At 45.9% G+C, this 12482-nt stretch overlaps 1 protein-coding gene across 1 annotated transcript in view; it reads left to right on the forward strand.

Moving 5' to 3' along the window:
- The first annotated feature begins 752 nt into the window (after positions 1–752).
- Positions 753–12482, forward strand: part of KHDRBS1 (KH RNA binding domain containing, signal transduction associated 1) — a 47440-nt gene continuing 35710 nt past the window's right edge. The window contains exon 1 of the mRNA XM_003937576.4: positions 753–1300. Within this exon, the coding sequence (XP_003937625.2) occupies positions 919–1300 (382 nt within the window). The 5' untranslated portion in view covers positions 753–918. The remainder of the gene's footprint in view (positions 1301–12482) is intronic.

Below are 12482 nucleotides of genomic sequence, written 5' to 3' on the forward strand. Positions count from 1 at the left end.
CGTTTTAGAACCGACTGCAATATATGTAATACTGGAAATATATATATCTAATACTGGAAACGACTTCTCGTGTTCCCTGCTGTCTGGGGCCCTTTTCTTTGCTAGCCTTCAAGTCTCTGATCCGAACCCTCCCTCTTAGTTCAAGTCCTCCAATAGCCTTTAGTGTTTCCACCGAGCCGTCCTTCCTCAATTTCTCCCTCCAGGTTTCCCTTCCCCATCTCCCCCGCTATTTCGTCATCAGACTCTCCCTTAGTCTTCCTTTCTCCCTGTGCAGTCTCTGTCTCTCCCCCTCCTCTCTCCCTCCCTTTTCCGGGTCCCCCACGGTAGTCTCCTTTTAGTTTCTCACTTCAGTGACCGCCCCCATCCCACTCCCTCCCCACCCCACCCCATGGCGCCCTATCTCCCCGCCGTTCGGCCGTTGGAGAGGGCGGGGCCCGGCGAGTAACAGGTCTCCCGCCCCACACTCCGCGGGCCCGCGCGCAGACAAAGACATTCCACAGCCCCCGCCCCCTCCGCCCACTGGACCAGAAGGGGGAGGACCCACGTGTCCCGCTAGCGCCTAGTCACGTGGAAAAGGAAACGAACGGGGCCGGTAGCCTCCCGCGCATGCGCGCCAAATTCTGGCCAGGCGGGCGCGGAGGGAAAGCCGGAGTCGGGAGGCGACTTCTTCGTACGGCGCGGTGGTGCGCAGGCGCCGTGGCTGGACTGGGGACTTTGTTCTCCGCGGAGAAACCCAAGGGCGGTGCCGGTGACTGGCTGCGCACGCGCGCCGCCTCATTTCCGGTGCTCTCTCTCGCTGGGTCGCTAGGGTCGGCTTCGGTCGCTGCCGCTCCCGCTCTCCCACCCCCGCCAACCGCCGCCCGGGCCTCCGCCGCTACCGCGTCGCTTTCTCACTCCTTCGATCGCACATCTTCCCCGATGCAGCGCCGGGACGACCCCGCCGCGCGCATGAGCCGGTCCTCGGGCCGCAGCGGCTCCATGGACCCCTCAGGTGCCCACCCCTCGGTGCGTCAGACGCCGTCTCGGCAGCCGCCGCTGCCTCACCGGTCCCGGGGAGGCGGAGGGGGATCCCGCGGGGGCGCCCGCGCTTCGCCCGCCACGCAGCCACCACCGCTGCTGCCGCCTTCGGCCACGGGTCCCGACGCGACAGTGGGCGGGCCAGCTCCGACCCCGCTGCTGCCCCCCTCAGCCACAGCCTCGGTCAAGATGGAGCCGGAGAACAAGTACCTGCCCGAACTCATGGCCGAGAAGGACTCACTCGACCCGTCCTTCACTCACGCCATGCAGCTGCTGACGGCAGGTAAGGGGGCCTCCCGGGTCCCTCTGGGTCGCCCGGCCATCCCAGGGCATGAGTGGCCCTGGCTTTGTTCCTCTCACTTCCCGCCCCCTCGGGACCGAGGCAGTCGGGAGCTCCGGTCTCATCCTCATCATTGGGACCCTGGAGTCCACGTTCCCACCTCAGTCCGGAGTGCGAGAGAATTTCTAGGCTGCAGTGCAGGCCCAAAGGCGACTTTGCGATCTCCTAGCGCTAACATCTTGATGGATAGTGCTGAGCTCCCCGCCCCTTTCCCGACTCTTCTCTCCTCCCTCCTCCTGCGGCTGCCCCGCGCTCCGGGCGCGCAGATTCTTCCAGAAATAAACCTGTATCTCCTCCTTTCCCCAAAGGGAAAGCCTTTTTGATCGCGGGTGGCAGTGAGCGCCTCGACCGAGGTGTGGGAGGTGAAGACAGCCAGAGCGGGGAGGGGCCGTGGGAGGAGAGGCCGAGGTGATGTGGGGTGAGGCTGGAATGCCCTGTCCAGCGCGTCGCTGTCTCTGGGGCCGAGCCGGACTTAGCGGTAACGGCAGCTTAAGTTGCTGGGAGGAAGGAGCGATTTATGGGGATCGGAGCTTGAGGTTTTCGAATCAGATTTCCGACTAAGGCTGATAAAATAAGAATTGCTATACTGAGCTTGAAGGTTGTCTTTTCATTTTACACCGTGGGTTCACCATCATTGAAGAAGGAGTGAAATAACCCTAGAGACATTGAAATGGGACGATAGGGACTGCCGCGTAGTTCGCATGACGTTCCCCAACGAGATGGACAGAAATGGAAGAGACGTTGCATGATGCTTGTACTGAAAGTCTTGGTCTTTTTGTTGCTTTGTTTTACATTTTTTATTCAGTAGTGAAAAAGAAATGAGTCTTTGTTCTGTAGATTAGCGCTCTTTTTCTGATCACCTAGTCGCCCTAATTTTTCCCTAAAGCTGTCTGACCTCCAGTTAAAAAATTATTTTAATAAATATTTCTTATGATACCTAAATTTTAGTAAGCAAGTAAAAATTCCTGTCATTCAACACTGAATGAGTAGTTGGACTCTTTGGCAACGTTAATATAATGAACAATTCGTTATGAAAATATTACCTCCTTCCTTTTGTTCTCTGTCTCCCAACACTGTAAGTTAAGGGCTCTTTACCAATGTGGTGCTCATCTTTTATGCTTTTTTTTAGGATAACTGTCAAAAACTATTGATCCTTAAAAGTTCCCTGTGATTTTCAGTCTCCCCTCACTGCTTAACTAAGAGAGTGCTCTTTATTTTTAACTTCAGCTTTCTAGATTTTTTTTTTTTTCTTTAAACCAAACAAATTGGGAAGTGTGATTGAGGTAATGTTGGTTCATTGAAAGAATGAAATCGGGATGTATGGATTCTTTGTAGCATTGGTAAGTGTTAATATATATTGAGCCTGGCTTTTTATTTTTTTATTTTTTCTGAGACAGAGTTTCACTGTCACCCAGGCTGGAATGTAGTGGCACGAGCTCAACTCACTGTAACCTCCACCTCCAGGGTTCAAGGGATTCTCCTGCCTCAGCCTCCGGAGTAGCTGGGGTTACAGGCGAGTGCCACCATGCCTGCCTAGTTTTTGTATTTTTAGTAGACACCGGGTTTCACCTCTTGCTCAGGCTGGTCTCGAACTCCTGACCTCAGATGATCCGCTCACTGGCTTTTAAGGTATTTCTGAATTATCTTGCAAAGGAATTGCAGCGAAGTCACAACCCACTGTGAAGAAGTGAGACTACGGGAAGGTAGAATAGTAATATTTAAGCTCTGGTAAGAACATATGGAAGGGCCAGGCGCCGGTAGCTTACTTTGGGAGGCTGAGGAGGGTGGATCACTTGAGGTCAGAAGTTTGAGACCAACCTGACCAACATGGTGAAACCCCGTCTATATTAAAAATTAAAAATACAAAATTAGCCAGGCATGGTGACACACACCTGTAATCCCAGCTACTTGGGAGGCCGAGGCAAGAGAATCACTTGAACCTGGGAAATGGAGGTTGCGGTGAGCCCAGATCTTGCCATTGCACACCACCTGGGCAACAAAAGTGAAACCCTATCTCAAAAAAATAAAATAAAAACATGGAAGAAAAATATAGGTAAACTTTAATGTTTGGCGTCTGAGCACTTTACATTAAATATTTAACCTTTAGAATGAAATGAAATGAGAACTTGCTTTTATTCTCATTTTTACAGATGAGGAAACCAAGGCACCCAGAGTTTAATAATTTGCCTGAGATAACCAAATTAGTAAGCAGCATAACCAGGATTTTTTGGTCAGTCTACATACCTCCCCACTTCCCTCACCATAGTGCCTGCTGCAAATTGTACTTTAAAAATTAGCTATAATTGGACAAAATATTAAAGTCCACCTGAGATAATAAAGGACAAAAAAGAAAAGTCTGAGGCCGGGCGCGGTGGCTCAAGCCTGTAATCCCAGCACTTTGGGAGGCCGAGGCAGGTGGATCACAAGGTCGAGAGATCGAGACCATCCTGGTCAACATGGTGAAACCCCGTCTCTACTAAAAATACAAAAAAATTAGCTGGGCGTGGTGGTGCGTGCCTATAATCCCAGCTACTCAGGAGGCTGAGGCAGGAGAATTGCCTGAACCCAGGAGGCGGAGGTTGCGGTGAGCCGAGATCACGCCGCCATTGCACTCCAGCCTGGGTAACAAGAGCGAAACTCCGTCTCAAAAAAAAAGAAAAGAAAAGTCTGAAAGTATCACAATGTTAACAGGGTGGTGAAGATAAATGAGATACAGAAGAAGGAAACCAGAGAGCAGAGTCTACTGCTTAGAACTGTAGAACTGTAACTTGCCCATTCCCTGTAAAGTACCATAAGACCCTAAGCACTCTTCTATACCACCCATGCAGCTCCCCTCTTCTTTTCCTGGGTTCACTTTACTTTGCACTTACCAGTGTCTTGCACTATATATTGTCATTATGTACAGTATTTGTTTGTTGATCACCCATTCTCCTTCATGGCTAGAATGTCACCTCCACCAGAGCGTAGGAATCTTTTGTCTGCTTTGTTGACCGCTTTATCTCCGGTGCCTTGAAGAGTGCTGCGCAGAGTGGCCTCCTACTAAATATTTCATGAAATAATACGTATTTGTCTTCATTGAAGATGGGAGTGATGAAAAAATGATGACAGCGGACACAGTGGCTCACGCCTGTAATCCTGACACTTTGGGAGGCTGAGGCAGGCCGATTACTTGAGGTTGGGAGTTTGAGACCAGTCTGGCCCACATGGTGAAACCCTGTCTCTATTAAAAATACAAAAATTTGCCGGGCGTGGTGGCACACACCTGTAATCCCAGGTACTGGGGAGGCTGAGGCAGGAGAATCACTTGAACCTGGGAGGCAGAGGTTCCAGTGAACCAAGATCATGCCATTGCACTCCAGCCTGGGCAAAGAAGCAAGACTCCGTCTCAAAGAAAAGAAAAATGACAAAATTTTGAGGGATAAAAATTTTGAATATAGATTTCTATATTAGCCAGATTGATATTCAGGTGTGTTGACAATTGAATGTATTTGCAGACATATGGATTCAATCATCTATGTTTGTTTTCTGGAAGAGAAATAATTTACCTTATTATGTTAATATATACTAAGTAAAATACTATTACGTATGTCAGTGTTCTTTTTCTGCTTTCTACAATTAGGAAAATATACGTTAGTATAAATTACTCAAGAATAAACATTTTCAATAGATTAGCAATCTGCAAAAGATCTTGAAAAGATACTCAGAAATCCATCCTTCAGAAGCATACAGTGGGCAGGGCGCGGTGGCTCAAGCCTGTAATCCCAGCACTTTGGGAGGCCGAGGCTGGTGGATCATGAGGTCAAGAGATCGAGACCATCCTGGTCAACATGGTGAAACCGTGTCTATACTAAAAATACAAAAAAAATTAGCTGGGCATGGTGGTGTATGCCTGTAATCCCAGCTACTCAGGAGGCTGAGGCAGGAGAATTGCCTGAACCCAGGAGGTGGAGGTTGCGGTGAGCCGAGATTGTGCCATTGCACTCTAGCTTGGGCAACCAGAGCAAAACTCCATCTGAAAAAAAAAAAAAAACAAAAAGCCAGGTGCAGTGGCTCACACCTGTAATCCCACACTTTGGGAGGCTGAGGCAGGTGGATCACGTGAGGTCAGGAGTTCGAGACTAGCCTGACCAACATAGTGAAACCCCGTCTCAAAAAAAAAAGAAAAAAAAGATGTTCAAATTGCTAGGTTTCTGATAGGCAAGCAGTATTGCCAGTTAGAAAAGAATTGGCAAAATGACCTCATTCATTTTGTGGCTGCTCCTGGCCCCTCATTCTTAGAATAAAATAAAATGCCTTGGGATAAGCAATAAAAATTAATTAAAAATGTATGTGAGTAATCATAAGCAACAACAATAACAATATTTAACCTTTGCAGAGCATGTAACATGTACCATGAGGTATGCTACTCATTTTATAGTCACTGTTTATCCTCCTGGCTATCTTATGCCTGTCCTTGCAGGGGAGGGGAAACTAACAGTATAAAGAGGACAGTACTCTTAACCTGCTGGACTTTTGCATTTTCCAAACTGTTTCCAACTGGATTTATTTTTTCGACGACAAGTTTAATATAAAGTAGCTAAAAGGATTGAAGTCGTTTTAAAAAAATGGTTTTTTTAGAGGGAGGAAAATAATGCAAACGTGGTACCTTGACAAAAATTGACTCAAGAAGTAGGGTTTGAGAGAATATGAGTTAGAAGGAATTGTTACACATTGCTGCTGGAAGTGTGAATTATACAATCACCTTTTGGATAGCAGTTTGGTATTTCATCTGAAAGCTGAACATTCAGATTCCTTAAAACTCAGCAACACCTTTCCTAGGAATGTGCTCAAAGAAACTTGCATATGAGCACCTGATTCATAAAATGGTGTGCCATGTTTACAAAATGTTGCAACTTGTTTCACCATCCATTGGATAATGTGATAGATTTACAACAGAACATATTTGGCTGGGCACGGTGGCTCACGCCTGTAATACCAGCATTTTGGGAGGCTGAGGCAGGTGGATCACCTGAGGTCAGGGGTTCGAGACCAGCCTGACCAACATGACGAACCTCCGTCTCTACTAGAAATACAAAAATCAGCTGGACGTGGTGGTAGGTGCCTGTAATCTCAGCTACTTGGGAGGCTGCGGCAGGAGAATTGCTGGAACCTGGGAACCAGAGGTTGCGGTGAGCCTAGATCGAGCCATTGCACTCCAGCCTGGGCAACAAGTGAAGCTCTCTCAAAAAAAAAAAAAAAAAAAAGAAAGAAAAGAAAAGATTTATATAACAGTGAAAATGGGTAATCTACATCTACAGCTACAGGCAACAACATGGAGAAATCTCGAAAACTAATGTTATATGAAGAAAGTATGTCCCATAAGACTACAGTATAATACTATTTCTATAAAACAAAGCCTAGCAAGATTAAGCAGAATATCATTATGCATTTTCTGTGATAATGAAGGTTTTTGCTTTTGTTTTACAAAACTAAATGTGCTTATTGGCTGGGCTTGGTGCCTCATGACTGTAATCCCAGAACTTTGGGAGGCCAAGGTGGGAGGACTGTTTCAGCCCTAGTGAGATCTTGTCTCTACAGAAAGTTTAAAAATTAGCTGAGAATGGCAGTATACACCCATAGTCCCACCTACTCCAGAGCCTGAGGCAGAAGGATCGCTTGAGCTCAGGAGATTGGTCTTAGGCTGAGGTGGAAGAATTTCTTGAACCCAGGAGGTCAAGGCTGCCTTGAGCTGAGATCGTACAACTGCACTTCAGCCTGGGCAATAGTGACACCCTGTCTCAAAAAAATGAATAAATGTGCTTACCATTCAGTTCACCAGTTGCATTCTTGGGTGTTTCAGGGAAATTAAAACTCAAGTCAACACAAAACCTGTACATGAGTGTTCACGGCAGCTTTATTCATAATGGCCAAAACTGGAAACAGACCAAATGCCTCCAATAGGCAAATAAACTGGCGTACCCATACCATGGAACAGTATTTTGTAGTTTTAAAAAATGAACTGTTGATAAATGCAGCAGCTTGATTGATCACAAGAGAATTAAGATGAGTGAAAAAAGCTAATCTAGCCAGGCGTGGTGGCTCAAGCCTGTAATCCCAGCACTTTGGGAGGCCGAGGCGGGTGGATCACGAGGTCAAGAGATTGAGACCATCCTGGTCAACATGGTGAAACCCCGTCTCTACTAAAAATACAAAAAATTAGCTGGGTATGGTGGCGCGTGCCTGTAATCCCAGCTACTCAGGAGGCTGAGGCAGGAGAATTGCCTGAACCCAGGAGGTGGAGGTTGGGTGAGCCGAGCTCGCGCCATTGCACTCCAGCCTGGATAACAAGAGCGAAACTCCGTCTCAAAAAAAAAAAAGTAAAAAGCTAATCTCTAAAGGTTATATACTATATAATTTCATTAATATAACATTCTTGAAGAAACAATAGTGGAGATGAAGAACAGGTTGGTGGTTGCCAGTGGTGAGGGATGAGGGAAGAAGGTGACTGGCCATCAGAGGGTAAGGTAAGGATCCTCATGATGGAATTGTTCTGTATCTTGACTGTGGTGGTCACATGAATCTGATTAAATTCCATAGAACTGGCTGGGCGCGGTGGCTCATGCCTGTAATCCCAGCACTTTGGGAGGCCGAGGCAGGTGGATCACGAGGTCAAGAGATCGAGACCATCCTGGTCAACATGGTGAAACCCCGTCTCTACTAAAAATACAAAAAAATTAGCTGGGCATGGTGGCACATACTTGTAATCCCAGCTACTCAGGAGGCTGAGGCAGGAGAATTGCCTGAACCCAGGAGGCGGAGGTTGCGGTGAGCCGAGATCGAGCCATTGCACTCCAGCCTGGGTAACAAGAGCGAAACTCTGTCTCAAAAAAATAAAAAAAAATAAAAAATTAAATAAATAAATAAATAAATTCCATAGAACTAAGCAAACAAATAAGGGCATGTAAAGCTGGTGAAATCGGAATAAAGTCAACGAATTGTCAATTCTGCACTTTTTGGACTATACAACAAATTTTCTTATTTCTTTTAATGTTAATTTTCTGATTTTGATATAGATATGCAAGATGTTATGGGGAAAACTGGGTGAAGTATATAGGATCTCTGTTATTTCTTACAACTGCATATAAATCTACAATTGCCTTAACATTAAAAAAATTTTTTTCAAAGATGCAAAGCTCTATGCTCTAAATTGTGTACTAAGGAAGAGATTTGGGAGACTATAGTCAATATGACAGAGTTTTCTACTGTCCTGGAATATAAAAATTGAGCCCCTGAAGTCATATACCAAGCATATAGGAGGGCTAGGAATCAGACCCATTTTGTCTAGCTTCAAAACCCATGTTTTCAGGCCGGGCGCGGTGGCTCAAGCCTGTAATCCCAGCACTTTGGGAGGCCGAGGCAGGTGGATCACGAGGTCGAGAGATCGAGACCATCCTGGTCAACATGGTGAAACGCCGTCTCTACTAAAAATACAAAAAACTAGCTGGGCATGGTGGCGCGTGCCTGTAATCCCAGCTACTTAAGAGGCTGAGACAGGAGAATTGCCTGAGCCCAGGAGGCGGAGGTTGCGGTGAGCCGAGATCGCGCCATTTCACTCCAGCCTGGGTAACAAGAGCGAAAACTCCGTCTCAAAAAAAAAAAAAAAAAAAAACCCATGTTTTCTCCTCTAAGACATATTAAGAAACATGGAAGCTTATAATCTGGTTGGGATACAATCTACCAGGAAAAAAAAAAAAAAAAGAAAGAAAGAAAATAAAGTAGGAGGTGGGGAAGGTTAAGTTATAGTAAAAAATGAAGGAACTGTCAAAAGGTTAATTGAATTTACTCTCTTTGGTATAAGTAGTGACTTGGGTTTAAATATCTGCTATGTCACTAATTAGTTTTGAGATCTTGGACAAGTTATATAACTTTTCTGAGCCCAGATTTCTTCATATGTCGAATGAAGATAATAGTGGTTACAAAGACAAAGTGAAACAATAAATACAAAATTCCTGACACATAGAAGGCATTGGATATAAGACATGATTATTCTAAGTGTCTGGCCAGGAAACAAATGGGTCATCTCTTGTGTTGTTTATACCTCAGCTTTGTTTTCTTTGGCTCTTGTGACGTCCAGGATCTCCAGAGACCCAAGCAAAGATTATTTAAAGGAGTCAGTTCCAAAAGGGTTGTCTAGAAAGTACTTCTGCCTGAGGTGAAGCCATTTTTAGGAAGCTCTTCGATTTTTTTTTCTTCCTGTTTCAGTCTACTCTAGCTCTCCAGGGAAAGCAAGGACAAGGAAAGAAATACAGAGTTGAAAAAGAAAAAGAAGGGGCCGAGCGTGGTGGCTCACGCCTATAATCCAAGCACTTTGGAGACCAAGGCAGGCGGATCACCTGAGGTCAGGAGTTCAAGACCAGCCTGACCAACATGGTGAAACCTCGTCTATAAAAAAGAAAAAAAAAGTTATTAAAAGAAAAAAAGAAGAAGGAAAGATCATCAGGCAACTGAACATCTGAGACGCCCATAAAGCCCTTTCATTACCTTTAGGTCGTATGCCAGAATCTGAGGGTATAAACTGTACTTTCCAAATTTCATAAAAATCAGCTCTTCCTTGTGTAAAGTGTGCTTCCCACAGACACACATCCATCGAGAGGCAATAGTAAAAGCATGAAATTAGAAGTTAAAGGCCTGGCACAGTGGCTCACACCTGTAATCCCAGTACTTTGGGAGGCCAAGGTAGGCAGATCACCTGAGATCAGGAGTTAAGGACCATCCTGGCCAACATTGTGAAACCCCATCTCTACTAAAAATAAAAAGTTAGCCAAGCTGGACATGGTGGCATTAATCCCAGCTACTCCATAGGCTAAGGCAGGGAGAATTGCTTGAATTTGGGAGGTAGAGGTTGCAGTGAGCTGAGATGGCACCACTGCCCTCCAGCCTGGGTGACAGAGTTAGAAAAGTTTCCACAAAAAAAAAAAAAAAAGTCAGAGAAGACCTGAAGGCTAGGTTTTGGGGATTAAGATTTTTTTTTTTTTTTTTTTTTTAGAGGCAGGGTCTCTCTGTCACCCAGGCTGGAATGCAGTGACGCCATTATAGCTCACTGCAGCCTTCAGCTCCTGGGCTCAAGTGATCTTTCTGCCTCAGCGTCTCTAATAACTGGGACAACAGGTATATACCACCGTACTGAGTTAATATAATTTATTTATTTATTTTTACATTTTAGTAGAGATAGGGTCTCACTCTGTTGCCCAGGCAGGTCCCAAGTTCCTGGGCTCGAGCAGTCCTCCCACTTTGGCCTTCCAAAGTTCTGGGATTATAGGCATGAGCCCCTGTGCCCAGCCAGGCCTGGGATTTTAATTCTTATTCTGTTACTTTAACAATTTTATGACCTGAAGATAGTTATTCAACGTCTTTGAGTTTTCATTTCCTCAGGTTTAAGTAACTCAGTTCACTGAGTTATTTTTGAAGATTAATGAAGTAATAGTTGTATACTATCTGATGTATAGTAGGCACCAAATAAATATTTTTAGCCCCAGCTGGGTAAGGTGGCACGCACCTGTGGTCCTAGCTACTGGGGAGGCTAAGGTGGGCAGTTCCCTTGAGCTCAGGTGTTGGAGGCTGCAGTGAACTAAGATGGTACCACTGTACTTTAGCTGGGCAGTAGAGAACCCATCTCTTTTAAAAAAAAAAAAGGCGGGGGTAGGGGGGCTGGGTACGGTAGTTCACACCTATAATCCTAGCAGTTTGGAAGGCAGAAGTGGAAGGATCGCTTGAGCCCAGGAGTTCGAGACCAGCCTGGCGAAAATAGGGAGACCCCCATCTCTACAAAAGAAATAGCCAGGCATAGTGGCACATGCCGATGGTCCGAGCTATTCGGGGAGAGGGGCTAAGGTGGGAGGATCGCCTGAACCCAGGAGGTTGAGACTGCAGTGAGCCATGATTGTTCCAGTCACTCGAGATTGGGTGACAAGGTGAGACCCTGTCTCAATAAAAAATACGTGTATCTATAAATTCTAAGTCCTTCCACTTTTTTTTTTTTTTTTTTTTTTTTTGAGAGGGGGTCTCACTTTGTCACCCAGGCTGTAGTGCAATGTTGTGATCTCAGCTCACTGTGATCCCCACCTCCTTGGTTCAAGCAGTTCTCCTGCCTAAGCCTTCTGAGTAGTTGGGACTTCAGGCGCACACCACCATGCCCAGCTCATTTTTGTACTTTTAGTAGATACAGGGTTTCACCATATTGATCAGGCTGGTCTCTTAACTCCTGACCTCAGGTGATCCGCCCACCTCAGCTTCTCAAAGGGCTGGGATTATAGTCATGAGCCACAACACCCAGCTCCCTCCACCCTTCTTGAAAGCTCAAGTAGCTTCTCAGTCTGCTTGCTTGCTTTTCTTCCCTCTCTCTTCTCCGTCTCCTTCCCTTCATTTCCCTCCCGCCTTCTCCCTCCACCTCTCCCTCCCTCCACCTCTTCCTCTCCCTCTCCCTCATTTCTCCCTCCCCGCTTCTCCCTCCCCTTCCCTTCTATTCCCCAAAACATTTTCTTTTTTTCACTGTTACTCAGGCTGGTCTCAAGCTTCTGGGTCCAAAAGAATCATCCTGCCTCGGCCTCCCAAAGCACTGGGATTGCAAGCACATGTGTCACTGTGCCCAACCAGTCTTTTGCTTTCTAGTTTAAAATTCTGATTCTCTTTGTCTTTTCAACTCTGTTTTATTTAAATAATTCTTCTCTGAATTATCTAAAAATGCTTTTCTTTTCTTTTTTTGGATGGTCTTACTCTGTTACTCAGGCTGGAGTGCAGTAGCATGATCATGGCTCACTACAGCCTCCAAGTCCTCTTGACTCAGTATCCCAAGTAGCTGGGACCACAGACACATACCGGCATGCCCGACTAATGTTATTTTTTGTAGAGAAGGGGTCTCACTGTGTTGCTCAATCTGGTCCCAAACTCCTGGGCTCCAGTGATCCTCCTGCCTTAGCTTCCCCAAATGCCGAGATTACAGATGTGAGCCACCATGTCTGGCCACTGCTATTCTTTAAAAAGTTGTGAAATAGTTGGACAAAAGGATTCTAAGATCTGATTAGTTTAAAAAATAGAAGAATCAATGTTACAGAAAGGCCTTATACTATCACACTGGTCTTTAAGAAAT

This window comes from Saimiri boliviensis, chromosome 11 (genome assembly GCF_048565385.1).
Source record: "Saimiri boliviensis isolate mSaiBol1 chromosome 11, mSaiBol1.pri, whole genome shotgun sequence".
Classification (NCBI taxonomy): Eukaryota; Metazoa; Chordata; class Mammalia; order Primates; family Cebidae; genus Saimiri; species Saimiri boliviensis.